This window comes from Mangifera indica, chromosome 3 (genome assembly GCF_011075055.1).
Source record: "Mangifera indica cultivar Alphonso chromosome 3, CATAS_Mindica_2.1, whole genome shotgun sequence".
Taxonomy (NCBI): domain Eukaryota; kingdom Viridiplantae; phylum Streptophyta; class Magnoliopsida; order Sapindales; family Anacardiaceae; genus Mangifera; species Mangifera indica.
Genome location: NC_058139.1, coordinates 22215851 through 22234353, shown reverse-complemented (window position 1 = coordinate 22234353; position 18503 = coordinate 22215851). Strand labels below are relative to the sequence as shown.

Here is an 18503-nt window from a genome sequence, read left to right as displayed (position 1 = left end):
CTAGTTTGTATGTCATGTATAGGGGATATTTGGATATTTGATAATAATTTAAGGGTGAAATGAAATGTTAGAAAAATATGAGAGACATTTTGATATTACACAATATATATAAAAGATTCAAATAACATGTTAAAAACAAATAGATATATTGAAATACTATAGATGTCAACAATTAAAAAATTACTCTAAAATCTGAAAAAACATATCTGAATTTCGTAAACTACAAGTTCTTAGGAACGAAAAAACCGAAAAATCGATCTGAAATTTTATAATTACATCATAAAACGTGTCTAGAAAAACACAAAACTAAAGAGACAGATGTCAAATTTGAAAACTACATATCAAAAAAGTCTAGCTCAGTCACAAATAAGCTTAAAATCATAAAAACTGAAACTCCTAAATTTAGTAAAACAAAAAAATCACATAACACACACTGAAACAATTTTATTTGGGCCTCCAAATTGAGCACAACCAGCAAAGCAGGTTGTCATTATAGAGCTCAAAACGAGTTTCACGTTGATATATTATAGGCCCCGTAACTCCTTCTGGATCAAAAACTATGGTCGTTCAAAGTCTATCTCTTACAAGTCCTATAGTTTTAAAAAAATCAATTTCCACCCAACCAACAATTTTCACGGACTGTCCCACGGTTCAGTGTAAAATTTCCTACAGACCCCCATGGATCTCCTCCTCTTCCCCTTACCTCTAAAATTTTGAAAACGCTAGATTTCCCCCTCATCCCACAGGTGCCCACAGGTGCCCGTGGGAGATTACTATAGCGCTGACAGATCTAACCCATTTTTCGGCCAAAGATCTCATTTCAGTCTCTAATTTCAACACAAATCAAATTTACACATCCAATAACACAAAACCTCTTAAGAAATTCAAGCAAAACAATCAAGAATCAAAACATTTTTTGCATTGTTCAAAATCAGAACCCTAAACATTCAAACCTCAAAATCTCCCTTAAATCTCAATACTCCTAACAATAAATTGATTCAAACAAAAAATGAGATGATGTACTATCCTTATTTGTCATTTTCGATTATCGAAAAACATGAAAAGTCGATGAAAAAGATGAAAACCCGTTGCACCTGTAGGAGACTCATGGAAGATCCAATTTTTTCTCCGAATTTGAACAGTAAATCCATGGAAAATGTGAGGTTTATATATAAGGACAATTTAGTTATTTTCCAAATTGAAGGCATTTTTGTTTAATCCTTAGAGTTTTGAACAATTTTGCTTAACACCCTTTAATTCGAGGTATTTATTATAATTTCTCTAATATTTATATCATAAAAAAACTATTTATATCTTATATATGATTTTAAAATTGGATCGGACCCATTATCCTAACTCAATTTAATCGTTACTTACTAACACTTGAGAATCGTGGATTAGAGTGAATTGAACTGAAGGATTTAAATGAGTGCGCAAAAAAAACACCGAGTTTACTCTACCAATATAAATAAATCAAAATTAATAAAAATATCATTGGAATTTGAACCCAAAATTAATCTATTAATTTCCGATATTTATATATATCATTAAACTAAATTTATTTTAATATTAAAATCATTTGAATTATATATTTAATGAAAAACACATAAAATGTTTTTAATAGTTTACCAATTTAATTATTGATCAAACGATTTGACCGTAAAGTGGGTTGGATCCCCCTTCTATTGAATCAACTAGGGCTGGACTCAAGCCGAGCCAGCTCAAGCTCAAGCTCAACTCGGCTCGATTTGAACCCGAAACGAACCGAGCTTTACTTGACTCGGTAGATTTTTTTTTAAAATTTTTTATACAAAATGACATTGTTTTGATCTATATATATTAAAAGCAATGTCGTTTTGATAATGAAAAACGAGTCGAACCAAGCCGGGCTTTGCTTGGCTCGATCGAGCTCGAACTGGCTCAGTAGATTTTTTTTAAAAATTTTTTATACAAAACGACATCGTTTTGATCTATATATATTAAAAACAATGTCGTTTTAATAATGAAAAACGAGCCGAACTGAGCCGAGTCGAGCCGAACAAAAAACGAGCCGAGCCGAACTCGAGCCGCCTATAAAAACTAAACATTATTTGCAAAAAAAAAAAAATTATATGTACAAATAAATCTTATTAATATACCCTGATAATATATGATTACGCAATCTAATTGTTTATAGAAATACTATATAAATAAACAAATTATGTAGACTTATTAAAACAACTTGATGTAGTGATTCTGAAGTGAGAGAAAAAATAAACAATCATATTATCTAAATCACAAACTATCACCTTAGTTTATATAGATAAATTTTTATATTTTGTTTGTATGCATAGTTTAATTCAATCATTTACTTTTTCTTTTAGTTAAAAAAACATTCAATCATATGTGTTCATGTCAAGCGAAACCTTAATTAAATCGAATTGTCTTTTTGAGGCTCAACTGACAACACTAAATAAGTAAAATTTCAAGTTCAATAATTACGTCCACAATTATTATATCAAATAAGTTAAAAATTTAATTTTGAAATATTATAGGAGACGATTTGAACTCTTGCCCCACACTTCTTGAAAATTATAATTTGTCACCTAAAACTTGAAAGTGTCCTAGTTCGATCTCAGATAATTTTTAGATTATCCTTACTATTTTACCTTTGTAAAATTATTATCTTACCATTGAAAGTTATTGTTAATAATATAGTCCGATTTTTCTTGAATCATATCAACCAAGGCGCATCACTCCATATTACATTTGACCTAGTGTAATTCACACCAAATTTGGGTAGATTGCACTCAAAGATGAGATATGATGGTTGAAATTATAACTAAAGTACGATCTTATTAGATTGTGCCCCAATGCGATTTTGACTAAATCACACCTCTATGGGTGTCATTTGGCCTAAATCATACTTATGCGGGTGTGATTTAGCCTAAATAGTCTGCAAAAGATGTGATATTAGTCAGATTCACAAGCACAAATTGCACTTTTTCATCTGTAAATTTTTTTGCTTGTGATAAGTATGTACATTAGTTGTGAGGTCTATTATTAGAAAAAATCTCATCGGCAACCTTTTATCGTATACCAATTTGAATAAATTCGAATTTAAACTCAAACTAAATATTGTGATTCGAGCAGAGCCTATGTGTGATTTATTTATTGTAATCATATTCCTGCTTAAAATGAACATCCACCCAAATAAGCATTGCGACTTTGCCCATAACATCCGGTACGCCTTTTCTCAGTTTCTATTTTTGGGCTCACTTTCAGGATGCCCAATACTAAGCATATTGCGTTTTTTATCCAGCTATATGTAAAAATCAGCTTGGTTTGCTGTTTTGTTTAACTCGAACTTGGCCCGGTTTGAACCCTTTTGTCTCCTCGACATCTTTGCATTGAAGTCTATTTTATTAGTGATTCATTTTTTTTTATTTGAATAATTTTTCTTCTTCTCTAACTTTAATGATATTGTTTCTTGAATCAAATGAGTCGAGCTTCATCTCGACTAGACACAATAGTGGGTTGTATCAGGCCATGCTGAGCTATCTTTGACATAACCTACCATACTTGTGGATCGTGTCAAAGCTAAGGCATGCACAATTGTGAACCTTCATATCAAGCTAGTCTACAAAAATATATAGGTCCATAACACGATTCATATTACATCAAACTATAACAAGTCAAACCCTTAATGGGTTGATCTGTTGACTTTTGATGGGTTGGTCCATTAATTATATATATTTTTTAAATTTTAATTTTTTAATTATATCTTTTAGATTTCTTATCCTAATCTTTTAGTTTTTTTTTTATAAGAATAGTGATAAATAATTAAAAAATTTTGATTCTCCGTGTTATCTTCTGGCTTTTCCATAAAATTAATAATAAATTCATTATTACTTCTTTATTTTCCGTAACATTAATGAGCACTTTTGAATTTCCCACATAAATTAATTAAAAAATAGTTTATAGTGACATGCTGGGCCTGGGCGTCCCACAGCTGACCCACCGATTACTACAGTGCCTACCAAACCCCTGCAGGCCGTGTCAAAAAAAGGGCCCCTTAGCGTGCCTAATCTCAACCTAACCTTCTAACGTTAAGATAAACGTGGGTTGACTCTTATTCACCTCTAATTAAGGTCCACCTGGCACTAGACGCTTAAAAATGATGGGCCTCTTTGAAGCCCCACTGGTCCCCAACCGAACTACCTTCCAACCACGAATGGCCCACCAATGCATTCAATTTCAAGCCTATTTCAAAAAGGTACAAACCAGTTGCCAAACTAAAGAAATTTAAATAGGCCAAACGATATTTCCCACCCAAGATATGTTGTAATGACAAGTTTTTATAACTTAACTATAAAAATATCAAATACCTACCCATGACCCATTAAATTTAACAGAACCCTAACGACGAAGTTCTTCGTCTCCCAAGGCGTCTCTGACGCCGATCGACCCTCCAAATGGGAGGAAAAAAATAGTCGAAAGGAGAGGATGTCTCAGGAGGGAGAGGTCGTCGGCAATGGAGTTGGAGATATAACCGGAGATTTCAAAACCAAATCCTAGGGTGAAACTGTCATTTTTTTAAACTTAGGCTGAGAGAAAATTTTAGTTTTTAAAGTTTAGAGGGTAAAAATAGATTATATTTTAGTTTATTTTTTAATATTATAGAGAAAATGACGATTTTACCCTTACCACGGTTATTTTTAACTGGCTATAGGTAGGTATTTGGTGTTTCCATAGTTAAAGGGTGGAAACTTGTCATTACAACATACCTTGGGTGGGAAATAGTCGTTTGGCCATTTAAATAATATGAATTAGCCAAGGACTTTTTTACAACAAAGTTTTGAATTCAAAACAAGGCCAAACCACTATTTCCCACCCAAGGTATGTTGCAATCTCAACTTTCCACCATTTAACTATAGAAACACCAAATATCCACTCATGGTCGGTTAAATTTAACAAACCCTAATGGTGGTAAATTTAATCTCATTTTCACCCCTAAAAGTTTAAAAACTAACATTTTTTCCCTAAGCTAAGTTTGAAAAGATCGTATTTCCCCCCTAGGGTTTATTTCCAAACCCTTTCACTTTCTCCGGCGCTATCGCCGGCCGTCTTCCCCTCCCAATGGTTTCTCTTCCACCGACGACCTCCCTCAACTCCACCCCAACCAATCCGACGCAGAGAGACATCGTCTGGGAAAAGACATCGTCTGGGAAGAGAAATCATTTTCCCAAATGACGACGACTAGTCTTCCCAGAGGACGACGACGACGACTGGGAAGACGAAAAACTTCCTCTTCCCCGATGAAGTTCTTTGTCTTCCACGACTTCTCCGACGTCGATCGGACGTCCAAATGAGAGGAAAGAGATCGTCGGAAGGAGATGATGCTTCGGGAGGGAGAGGCTATCGGCAATGGAGCCGGAGATGTCATTGGAGATTTCAAAACGAAACCCTAGGGTGAAACTGCGATTTTTTAAAACTTAGGCTGGGGGAAAATTTTAGTTTTTAAAGTTTAGGGGAGCAAAAGTAGATTATATTTTAGTTTATTTTTAATATTATAGAGAAAATAACGATTTTACCCTTACTACCATTAAGGTTTCGTTAAATTTAACCGGTCATGGGTGAGTGTTTGGTGTTTTCATAGTTAAAGGGTGAAAACTTGAGATTGCAGCATACCTTAGGTGGGAAATAGTCGTTTGGCCTCAAAACAAATACAAATTTAAAAATTTAAAATCTTATTTATAAATTAATTTTTATTAAAATTTTTTATTAGATATAAAAGTAAAATTATTATTTTATAAATATATTAAAAAATATTAATTTCTTTAAGTTTTCTCTCATAAAATTTAAAAACTATTAACTTCACACCTGTTTAAAATGTTCTAATTTTAAAAAGTAATGTTTTTCCTCTAAACCCAAGAGTTATTTTTTTATCCTCTCTAACCACCGGTGACAATACTTGAACCTACACACCGACCAATATTTTTTTGGTGCGAGAAAAAGTAGTATGGAATCGATAAAAATGCCTTTTTGTCACAAGTTAGAGAGGGTGAGAAATCGTTGTTGGTGTATTTTCAGGCAAACGCATCATCGTCAATGACCTGAGAGGATAACAAAATAAATCGTAGGTTTTGGGGAAAAGGGGATATTACTTTTCAAAGTTATAAAACTTCAGTCAGAAATGAAGTTGTTAATTTTTAAAACATTTAAGGGGAACTTAATGAAATTTATATTTTTAATATTATTGATAGAATAACAATTTTACCTTTACCTCTTATCGACAATTTTAACAAAACTTAGTCTATGGGTGAGATTTTGAATTTTTCAAATCTTGTGTGTATTTGTCCTTTACATATAAATTACAATAAAACTATGTATATATTTTTATGCATAATTTTATACATAAATAATAATATATTATCATATAATTAAATATTATTTTATCTTTAATTTTTAATAATATAATATTATTATTTATATATAAAATTATACACATAATATAAATTCATAATTCATTATCAGCCGAAAATAAGGTCAAAGGTTGACCAAATCCCATTTAAATCAAATTCTCTGCCGTCTTCGCGGTTATTTATTTGGTCCATTTTATAAATTATCGTCTTCTTTGAGCTTCTACGTAACCAAATGTCAATTGCCTTTCACAGCTGAACAACCAACTATTATATGAAAAAGTTAAAAAAAACAAGTAATGTGTCATTTTCAATTCAATAAAATTATGATTACAAATATTTATGGATACAAATATAGACAAATTCGAATATCCATTAATTTGAGTTTAACTCGAATAAAAAATAGTACAATTTGAATTAGTTGAGCCAACATGAAGGGTAGTGGAAGTTTGATTCGAATAAAAATGATTCAATTTAATTTTAGCTCGAATTTATAGTTTAAATCTATGATTTGAATATATAATTCAGATTTATGATTTGAATTTATGACTATTGACAAAATAACATTATTTAACAATTACTCAATATAATTCGAATTGAGTCACAAGTTAAATTTGAATCGAATCGAATTATTTACCTAACTGTCGAGTCAAACTAAACAAAACCAAACTCTTTATAGCTCAAATTCAATTCAGTTTTAAAATGAGTTAAATCTCTTAATTCAAACTCGATTAACATTCAAACTAAATAAATTTGAATTGAGTTATACCAGCTTAGTTTAGGTCCAACACCAATTACAAATAATGATTATTAATTTTATTTATTTTTTATTTGTGATTTAAATTGGTTTACTCGATTTTGTAGATGATAGAAGACTTGTATATTGAGCAAATTATGCACATATTTTGAGTAAGATTAATAGTACATATACTAACAATGAATATAAATACATGTGTAAATACTAGTGTATTCAAAATTATTTAATTATATAATGATATGTCTGTATTTGTACATATGTTTATACTAAGGTAAGATTCGAAGTAAGTTTGCTCAAGTTTGGTACGAGCTTTATTTGAACAAACTCAAACTCGAGCTAAAATATATTAAAAAAAAATTTAAACTACATCGCATAACTCGCAAGTGAATGAAATTTGAGCAAATGAGTTCGATAAACTTGAGTTAAGTTTGACTTGTTTATACGAACCCAAACCGAACATGAACTCCTTATCCATAAAGTGATTAGAACACGAGCTGAGTTGAGTCCCCTCTGAAAACGAACTTCACTCTGTTTGGGCTAGATTTGAGGTTTTACCAATTGTTAATGTATGAAATACTATTCTTTTTCAACCCAAGGTACAGAGAGATTAAGTTTCCACCCACATATTCTTAAATTACATTCGCTTATCCAAAATATGATTTTCATGAATAGAAATGAATGTTTACTAGGTATCAAAAAATTAAATTATTATATTATTTATAATTATATCATTTTGTGAAATTGTTATATTACCTTTGAAAGTAGTGGTCAATAGTCTACTAGATGGCATGTCTTGTGATGTAAATCAGGGCGAATCACACTTGCATTTTTCGTCTCTCATCCTTCATTTCCATTTTGCGAATCGAAATGATCTCCCTTTCTTAAAATTCCTTCGACACACTCTCTTCCTCCTCTTCTTTTGCCATCATCTTCAACTTCCTCGCTCCACCTCTTCTCTCTCATTCTTTATCTCTGTTTCTTGAATTCTAATTAGTTGTTGGAAATAGAGAGTGCCGATGATTGAAAGAGATATAGTGAGAAGAGGGGAGATGTTTGGGATTTTGTTTAGAGAATAAAATGAAACCCTAACATGTAGGAATTGAATTATAGATTTTCAGACCTATAAAAACGACAAATTATGATTTTTAAAACGTTAAAGGTGATATGAAAAACTTTTAGAAACTAAATTTATATTTGTACTTTTTTAATAATTTTAAATTAAAAATAAAATATCGCGTAATGATAAGTTAATTTTTATATGAGCAATATTATGTATATAAATAATGATATATCATCATATAATTAGATAGTTAAAAATTAAAAATAAAATAATATTCAATTATAAAATGATATAACAGAATAAAGAGATTTTAAAATTAATTTTCTCATATAATTTGATTTTTGATGAAAAGCCGAAGAAATTCCCAAATATGTAACAACAGAGTAACAAAAAAGAGATCACCAACTTCAATACCCGTTTATGTTCAAAAGGAATACACTTTTGGCCTTTTCGTGCTTGTTTGGAAAACAATTTCATATCATATGGGGTATGTTGCATATCACTTTTCCAACAAAAGATGTATAATATACCGTTCCCTTGAAGTCATACTAACCACGTTGAGTAAGACAAATTTTAGATTTAATAATTGATCTAACAACCATTTAATCAAATAAATAAAAAGTTTAATATTGATATATCACTGTAAACTCATATTTTTTTTTTGGTATTCTATTTTAAAATCATTCAATCAAATATTATTATATCAATTCATATATATAAATTAATAAGATTTGTTGCTAACATATTTATGCAAATTAAAATCATAATATACAATTTAATAATATAATTATTTATTTTATCTCTTAGTTTAAAATTATTTAATTATCTATTTTATATTATATTATATAAATAAATTAATAATATCAATCTATATATAATAAACGAATATTTATCTTTAAATTAAAATAACGTAAGAAATCACCGTTATTTGTTTATTTGCATATATTAATGTCCTGCACGTAAAATTGATATATTTTTGGAAGTAAATCCAATTATATCGGTATCCTTTTCAATGTCTGTCCAATAACGACGTTTTATCTCAGCTGTATCCACCTTATATGGCGTGCCTTTCTCACTTTCCTTTGTCGGCAATTTCCCGAGAAACAAACTGAAAATTTATACCAAGTTACCAACTTCATTCGGAAAAAAGAAAAAGAGAAAATAAGGTTAACGTAATCTTACTTATGGATCATTCAAATGCCGCTCAACGTCGCATTAAAGCCGTTCAAGCTCACCTCGTCTCCTCGGTCGATTCTGTTTCTCATCTCAGTCTTTATCCGACCGCCGGAGAGTTCGTCTCCGGTAAATGATGTCTCTGTCTCTGTCTCTACCTCCGGGTTTTTAGCTCACGTGCAGTGTCTGTTACTGCGTTTTTAATTCTTTGTTTCGTTATATTGTTATTTGATTTGGTAATTTGTAATTTGTGATTTTATTTCAAAGTTATGTGTTGTGCATGAAGCTAGGGATTTTCTTTTTGGTTATAGTTTTATTGTTTTTGCTTGATTTTGAGTTTTTCAATTGGTAGGAGTTTTCATTGCTAGTGCTGTGGGGTCACCTGACTTTTTTCTATTTACGAAAAGTTTTAATGTGACTGAGCGCTGTAAAATGAAATGGAATCTAATCTCAGTCAGTGATTGGAAGTAGCTTATTTTCCACTGAAAGCTGAATGATTGTATTCTGTCATATAGTACATATGGCAATAAGTTCTTTTTCGAGGTAAGGCATGCATAAGCATAAAGTGTTGAAGTTGACGAGGACTCCAAGGTTGTTGTCCATTTTTGTCACAAGGTGTGATGGACATTTTCTTTTTGGTTTCATCATGTATTCCCTTAGCCAGTTAGCTTTCAGAGGTGTATGGAAGCCTCTGGTTCGTTAATCATCATGAATGAACTTTTGTTCGTTGCACAAGTCTGTTGCTATTTTAAAGATTTTACGATTGCCTTGTTTTGATGGATTTTTTATGATAAAAATTTACTGTTATTGACACTAGGAGAATGAAGACTATCGGGTTTGACATAGAACTTGACATGGGACATAAAGTTTTAACACATTCAATAGTGTGCACTGTAGACAAAAGTTGCACAAGTCTGTTGCTATTTCAAAGCTTTTACAAATACCTTGTTTTAATGGATTTTTTAACTAATAATGTACTGATATTGATACTGGAAGAATGAAGAATATTGGGTTTGACACAGAACTTGACATGGAACATGAACTTCTAACACATTGAATAGTGCACTGTAGAGATTTTTTTTTTTTCTGTATATGTGCATAATCTAATATTGTCATTTCTGCTTTTGATTTGCAAGCAGAGCAGGGGTACAGTGTTGTGCTTCCAGAGAAACTGCACACAGGAAAGTGGAATGTATATAGGTGGGCGTGATCACTGTCACTGGAATTGCTCTATGGTGCCTGTTATCATATGCTCAGATTTTCAATCTCTGTTTTTGGCTTTTATTGTCCTCTGCTTTCTTTTTTCGACAGGTCAGCTCGCTCTCCGTTGAAGCTTGTGAGTAGATTTTCTGAGCATCCTGAAATTGCTACATTGCACGACAATTTTGTGTAAGCATCCCTAATTACCTGCCAAACTGTATTTAAGTTTCATATATGTCCTCTAGTGTATATAGTGGGTATTTAATATGTTAACTCATCTTATATTGTATATATAAATGTGCTTACTGGTGTCTTTTAACTTTGTGAACTTAGGCATGCTGTTGATACTTTTCGAGACTACAAATATTTGGGTAACCGCATCCGGGTTGATGGGACAGTTGGAGAGTAAGTTACATTTTATCAAATTAACTTCAACTTGTTGTTGAAGCGCCCTTAGCAAGTTTTGCTCTTTCTGTTTTTCAGGTACAAATGGATGACATATGGAGAAGCTGGTAATGCTCGGACAGCTCTAGGTTCTGGTCTCCTTTATCATGGAATTCCAAAGGTGAATTATCTTAATTTTGATAATCTGTTTTGATTTATTGGTAGTTAGCGAATTTTTTGCTCTTGTAATTGGTTATGTCAAGATTATTTCCCACTTACCATATCATTATTATTTTTTTGTTTGTGACAGGGATCTTGCATTGGAATTTATTTCATCAATAGACCAGAGTGGCTCATTGTTGATCATGCCTGCTCTGCATATTCTTTCATATCTGTTCCTTTATACGATACTCTTGGTTTGTCACTGGTTAAACATGGAGTTTAGTTGGATTTTTGCTGGCCTGGTCTAGCTTTTTGTGTATTTAATCTGGTTTCGTTTCTCTGCAGGTCCAGATGCAGTAAAGTACATTGCAAACCATGCTTCTATTAAAGCCATATTTTGTGTGCCCGAGACATTGAATTCTGTAAGTTCAATGAATGCCCTTCTTGAGATTTCCTTTTGCAAATAATGTCATCAAATGTTAGCAGGAATAGGCTTTATAACATACGTACTTCTTCTGCAACCATACCTTTATTGACTGAGAACTTAATAGATACATTTTTCAATTTTTACATACTTACTAAGACATTTTTTTGGTCATTGACTTAATGGAAATAGTAGGTGGTTTAAGGTTTTAGGTGAATGGGCCAGTGATGGCTAAATATGAGAAACGATAATGATTTTGATATTTTTTGGAACACTGATGGAATTAGCCAATTGATTTAATCTTGTATAAAATTTTGGTTCAAGTACACTCATAGACTTTTTGATACAAATTTTTTCTTGGTTCGAACTCAAGTGTTTGTATCTGTTTTTTCTTAAGAGTCTTGAATATCAAAGGATGGCAATTTAAGAAATGATGGTTATGTTCCTTCAAAAAGTTAATGAGAAAAGAAGTAAAATGTTTTTCATGAATCAACTGTGAACTAAACAGAATCTTGACTCCTGTACCATGTGGGTGCCATTTGTATTTAAATTGTGGTTTATTACACCTTTTCTCAATGTGTTGACAACATCCTCTATAGCCTGCTCTTCCTTGTTAAAATTTCTTCATATGGAGTCAAATCTTGTCCTTTTCTATAAATCATGAAAAAACTTGATTTTCTTTATGGCTATGAATGCCTAGTCAATGTTTTGCTCAAAAACTAGAGAGCAGCTCCTTTGTTTCATTTATATAATTTGGATATCGTCTTATAATTGTAGAGTGATATTCCATCTCTTTTGGAAGATGATTAAAAATTTTCCATTCTGTATCTAATTCGGTTGGTTGGGGATTAAAACTCAATATAATGTTCTTCATATATGCATTCTAATTATCAGCTCTTGAACCCCTTTTATTTTTATTATGCTCTGTAGAAGTCATGTGGTTGCTTTTTCTATTCATTCTCCTTTTTTCTTCCTTAAAAGTGGAAATAATTTGATGTTTCCTTATGAACTAATTGTTACTGACTTTTTTCTTTCTTTTGCATTTTACATTTAAATTTGTTTTGGTTCTATTTTCTGTAGGCTTGGGTAACTATAACTTCAAATTTTTACTTAATTGTTGCCATAATTGACAAATTTGTGAACCATCCATTTATTTCAACCTAACAGTTTTAAGATTGCTTTGTTAGCATTAAAAATAAATAGCTTTCAATCCCTTTCAACGCCATTGAGTTGGGACTTGCTTGATCATGTCAAACAACTTAGTAATAATATTATTACTAATATTATTTGGTAATAATGAATTTTCTTCTGAGAACGTTTGGTCTTATCACTTGGAATTTGCAGTTGCTGAGCTTCTTGGCTGAGATCCCAACTGTTAGTCTAGTTGTGGTATGGAAAAGAATCTGATCCTTCTTAACTGCATCTGTTTACAATATAAAGAATTCTAATTCTCCTATTCTTCAGAAGGATGTTAATTTGATTTCTGCATATACAGGTTGTTGGTGGGATGGATGATCAAATGCCATCTCTTCCATCTTCAACCGGAGTTCAGGTTGTAACATATACCAAATTACTTAGTCAGGTATATCCTTTTCTATCCTCAGTATTTAAGCAACACCAATTTAGATTCTCTCAAGGAATGCATTATTATATTTGGATCCTGTATATGATTTGAATTTAATGTTTCATTTTGTTCATTTTGGTGTAAGGAAGATTAAACTTGCTTTATTTGGTCTTCTCTTTCTAGTCTTTGTGTTTCTGCAACATATTTGTACGAGATTAAATATATTATGAGCTATATTTGTTTTCTTTGAAACAGGGGGTTGATGTGAGATTTATCATTGATCATAAATATTAATAGGTTTTTCTCCCAATAGATTAGTGCATGAAATGCTGATCTTTGAATGGATTCTCAATGAAATGGTTGTTTCTTATAATCAGCTAAAATAATTGTTGCCCTATGTTAATGAATTCCTTCTAGGGCCGCAGCAACCCTCAGCCTTTTTCTCCACCAAATTCTGATGATGTGGCAACAATTTGCTACACAAGTGGTACAACTGGGACACCAAAGGTATAACATATTCCTAACATTGTGAAGTATAAGCCTCCCATATAATTTATTTGAGTGCTTTTAGCTATCTATATGAAGCTTTTTTTTTTCCATATTTTAAATTTCTTCAAGGGTGCTGTGTTGACCCATGGAAACTTGATTGCAAATGTTGCTGGGGCCACTTTCTCTTACAAATTCTCCCCCTCTGATGTGTGAGTGCCAGTACTTTTGGTCCATAACTAATTTCCTGTTCTCATTATTTTATTTCACTGGTTTCTTTTTGCTGAATTACCTGTTCATTGCCAGGTATATATCCTATCTTCCTTTGGCGCATATTTATGAACGAGCGAATCAAATCATGATAGTTTATTTTGGAGTTTCTGTTGGATTTTACCAAGGGGTATGTGATTCAGCTTTGAATATTTTATCTTGAAGTTAATGTTTGTTTTCCTTTTGAGTGCGTGAATGACTTAACTTATTTTATTAAAGTTTGCAAAGCTGATGTTCATGCATTGTGTTTTTCTTTACATTTCAAATCACCAAGCAAAATTATTGGTAGCACAAATGATTTACCCAGTTGATTCATGGTTTTCTAAATTGGATCCTTAAAGTCTTCCCTTTTGCAGTTCATTATTGAATAATCTCATAATTCTTAGCCTTATTTTCTGGATGCTAGCAACATTCCTGGACAATGGTTTTATCTAACAGAATTATACTAGATCGTTTTCAAATACGGTTAAATCTTGTGTGCAACTTAATACTTAAGTATATTTGCAATTCTTGTAGTTGTATCTTTTGCTATATATTGGCTTGGTAGAGGTGAAAAGTACTTTGCCTTGAGTTAATAGGTCTTACATTATTCCTTTGACCTCTGTTTGCAGGACAACATGAAACTAATGGATGATTTGGCAGCTCTAAGACCCACTATATTCTGCAGTGTTCCTCGTCTGTATAATAGAATATATGCTGGGTGAATACACTAACATTACTGCTAAATTTTTTAATTGGTTGCAACTAGCATTGATGTGTTAATTTGGTGAGGTGCTTTGATTCTGCAGCATCACAAATGCTGTGAAGACATCTGGCGTGTTAAGGGAGAGGCTGTTTTATGCAGCATACAACTCTAAGAAGCAAGCACTATTGAGTGGTAATGAATAGCATTAAAATGAGCTTTATGTTTGTGTGTATGCAATTCTCTCTCTCTCTCTCTATATATATATATATATATATATATATTTGACCTCAGTTATGGCTATTTAAGAAAATAAAAGATTCCATTTTTTTATCGCATTCATGGAACAAATGTGATACATGGTACATAAACTTGGCAGGTAAGAATCCATCTCCCATGTGGGATAAATTGGTATTCAACAAGATAAGAGAAAAACTTGGAGGACGAGTTCGTTTTATGTGTTCAGGTGCTTCACCATTATCTCCTGATGTCATGGACTTTTTGAAAATGTAAGTTACTGCTTTTGGATTTTCAGTTCCTGTAGAGAAATTAAGACTTCTCTCACATGCACATGAATGGGTTTTTGCTTGCAGCTGCTTTGGTGGGCGAGTAACTGAAGGATATGGAATGACTGAGACTTCATGTGCTATAAGTGCTATGGATGAGGGTGACAACCTCACTGGTCATGTTGGCTCTCCAAGTCCAGCGTGTGGTGAGTTGTTGGCAACTTGGCATGCATATTACGTATGGCATAAAGAATGTATAAGCTTGGCCATCTGGGTGCATGCTTTTCATTCATTTATTTTTTTGGCTTTCCTCATAGTGCCCTCTGCTTTTATTGTTAGAGGTCAAGCTTGTGGACGTCCCAGAGATGAATTACACGTCTGAGGATCAGCCTTATCCTCGTGGTGAAATCTGTGTTAGGGGCCCCATTGTTTTCAAGGGATATTATAAAGATGAAGTCCAAACGTGCTCACCTGACCTTACCACTGTTTCCTTTTGATGTTATCGAGCTTCCAGATTGCCCTTGAATAATGATGTTATTATTAAATTGGACAGGAAAGAAATTATTGATGAAGATGGATGGCTTCATACTGGAGACATAGGGTTGTGGTTACCTGGAGGTCGTCTAAAGATTATTGATAGGTGAATGTCTATCTCTGGTTGAATAAATAATATCTCCTCTGTTGTCTCATGAAGAATCAGGCATACAATGAATTACCTGTTTTGATCTTCCTATTTGTGGTTTACATAGTCTATAGACACTGGGAGAAATATTGAGCTTGCAATATGAGGCCAGAGATTTTTTCTTTTCTGAGGTTCTTGCATCGTTATTACCGGCCGCTTTGTGAAAACAACTTTCAGGTTACAGCATCAAATGGATTTTATTAATGCATGAGTAGCATAAATAAGGTTTCTTTATGATGACATAATTGACTCGCTATTCCCGCTCCCATTTTGTGGTAGTTTTTTCAACCATTATTCTGGTTGTTGCAATTTAGTAGGAGCTCTTTTAAACCTTCTGGGAACTAGGAATCTGTGGGCATAACAAAAATGATTTTATTCCATTTTTTCTTTGTATTTTTGTCCTTTTTTTTTCTTTCCATAGTTTTGTGGCTTCAACACCATATTTAGGTCAATCAAAATTACGTACGAAACAAATGAACATTAGATATGAATTTGTGAGAGCTGATGTTTGGAATGTTTGATGGAACTCTCTTTTATCTCCAGGAATGCTACAGACTTTTTGCACCTTTTTTTTTAACCTTGAAATCCTGATTACTGTTACAGGAAGAAGAACATCTTTAAGCTAGCTCAGGGAGAATACATTGCTCCAGAGAAAATTGAGAATGCATATGCCAAATGCAAGTTTGTTGCCCAGTGTTTTGTCTACGGTAAGAAAATAAGATTTCGGACTGCCTTATCTTCCTCTTTCTCTGCCTATCTGTCAGCTGATATGTATAAGTTTCCATTTTCAGGTGACAGTCTAAATTCTTCTGTGGTAGCTGTTGTCTCAGTGGATCACGATGTTCTAAAAGGATGGGCAGCATCTGAAGGCATTAAGGTGACGTTATCTTAGTATTTCAGTCTAAAATAAAAAGCAAGTGGTCAAATTATTGTAGCAATTACACTTGAACATTTTTACTAGGGGTGAGCAAATTACTTGATTGAAACCGGAAAACATGCATTGGTTTTGCATTCATTATTTTGGTCATAATTATCATGTTTCACCCAGGAGAGCTAAAGTCTTTTTGTTGATGATTATTTGGTAATATTATCTGAGTGCAGTACAAAGATCTAGAGCAGCTGTGCAATGACCCAAGAACAAAAGCTGCTGTCCTGGCTGACATGGATGCTACTGGGAGAGAAGCGCAGGTAAAACGCATTTAACATCAATTTTCACTGATTTAATTGTTCTATTTACAATAATTCTTGTATTGACGGGTAAATTTTCTACAGCTGAGAGGTTTCGAATTTGTTAAAGCTTTGACATTGGTGCATGAACCGTTCACGCTGGAAAACGGTCTGCTCACTCCTACCTTTAAGGCAAGTCTTTAGTTTGAGTATGAAAATTCAAAGAGCTCCAAATACAGGAAAATGATAAATCAGCTGTTTCTTTCTTTGTTCTTATTTACTTTCAGATAAAGAGACCTCAAGCAAAGCAGTACTTTGCGAAAGCAATATCAGATATGTATGCACAGCTAGCTACGGCTGAGCCCGATTCCTCTCTGCGGACAAAATTGTGAAATGCGTAAGAAAACAGGGAAATGTTGAAATCCATATTTATGTTGGTTTGAATATTATTCTGATGTTTATTTAAATAGTATATTGGTTGGATCGGGGTTAACCTGGACTCCTTTTACCGGTCTAGGTCGACTCAGATTTGAAAACATTGGTGATTGGACTCCACAAAGCAAATTCTTCTTTTTTACTCGTTTTTCTCCAGCCTCCAAATCCAGTCCAGATTCTATAAAGATTGGAAGTCCAAGTCAACCTAACATGTTAGGTAAATGAAACGAATCTTATTAGTTATATTCGCACGGGTGTCATCTGTGGTTCAAAAGCCACAACCCTTATTTTGGTTATTCTGGGGACCCCCCGGTTCGTGCACCATTGAGCCAGTATCTACCACGTGTTAAACTACTTGGCCGCTCAACTCTGCACCAAATTCTTAACTTTTTACATTGGTGCAATGCAACGCAACGCAATTCAGATTTCTGTGAGCAATCATAATCATATATGCATTGGCATCTTTTACTTTTGCTTTATAAAATCTTTTTTAAATAAAAATGTTAAATTGGTCTCAAATATTAATCCATAAAATCATTTAATTTTTAGTATCTAATTAAGTATTTAGATGATATACTATTATGTAATTAAATTATTTTAAATTAAAAATAAATAATATTTAATTATATAATAATATATTAATTGACTCAATTGATTTCTCAATCTTACCTTTTTGTTATATGAATTAAGGATTATACAAAGACTTAACAACAATGACTCATTCAACTAAAAGATGACTCATTTGTTACTCATACTATTATTATTCTGCTAAATTTATATTAGGGAAAATCATAAACAAAAGAACTTTCCAAAATGTTTATTTTATAAGTTGTATTATATATATTTATTTTTAAATATTTAATTAAATAATTAAATAATTTTTTAATTCAAAATTAATTATTTTGTTATTCGATTAAAAGACGCGTGATGAGTCTTATTTGGGTCGCACGCTCCTCTTTTAAGCCACTGATTATGTTGGTCAAAAGGTGAGAAATATGCATCATTCCCAACAATTTAAATGTCATAATCATTAATCTGAAAAACTTGTTAATAAATAAGCTCGCCTTGCTGTCCAGTTGCCACGTGTCCGCAAATCACCAACCTTTGATTCAGATATTATAATTAATCTCACCGGTTTGTCCACTCCAAC

At 32.4% G+C, this 18503-nt stretch overlaps 1 protein-coding gene across 1 annotated transcript; it reads left to right on the top strand.

The window, feature by feature from the left end:
* Nucleotides 1–9249: 9249 nt before the first annotated feature.
* LOC123211995 (long chain acyl-CoA synthetase 6, peroxisomal-like) lies at nt 9250–17495 on the top strand. The gene is made up of 23 exons (XM_044630999.1): nt 9250–9520; nt 10531–10591; nt 10703–10780; nt 10925–10996; nt 11075–11156; nt 11286–11391; nt 11483–11559; nt 12906–12950; nt 13057–13143; nt 13543–13632; nt 13744–13823; nt 13918–14011; nt 14493–14581; nt 14670–14758; nt 14943–15072; nt 15157–15275; nt 15409–15532; nt 15623–15709; nt 16355–16458; nt 16543–16628; nt 16853–16939; nt 17024–17110; nt 17206–17495. Exons 1-23 carry the CDS (start codon nt 9403–9405, stop codon nt 17308–17310), a joined length of 2097 nt encoding a protein of 698 aa, XP_044486934.1. The 5' UTR covers nt 9250–9402; the 3' UTR covers nt 17311–17495.
* The last annotated feature ends 1008 nt before the right edge of the window (nt 17496–18503 follow it).

Coding starts and splice junctions, on each gene's coding strand:
- LOC123211995 (XM_044630999.1), top strand. CDS start 9,403: ATGGATCATTCAAATGCCGCTCAACGTCGCATTAAAGCCGTTCAAGCT. Junction 11,560..12,905: donor TGCCCGAGACATTGAATTCT/GTAAGTTCAATG, acceptor TGGAATTTGCAG/TTGCTGAGCTTCTTGGCTGA. Junction 16,940..17,023: donor CTACTGGGAGAGAAGCGCAG/GTAAAACGCATT, acceptor AATTTTCTACAG/CTGAGAGGTTTCGAATTTGT.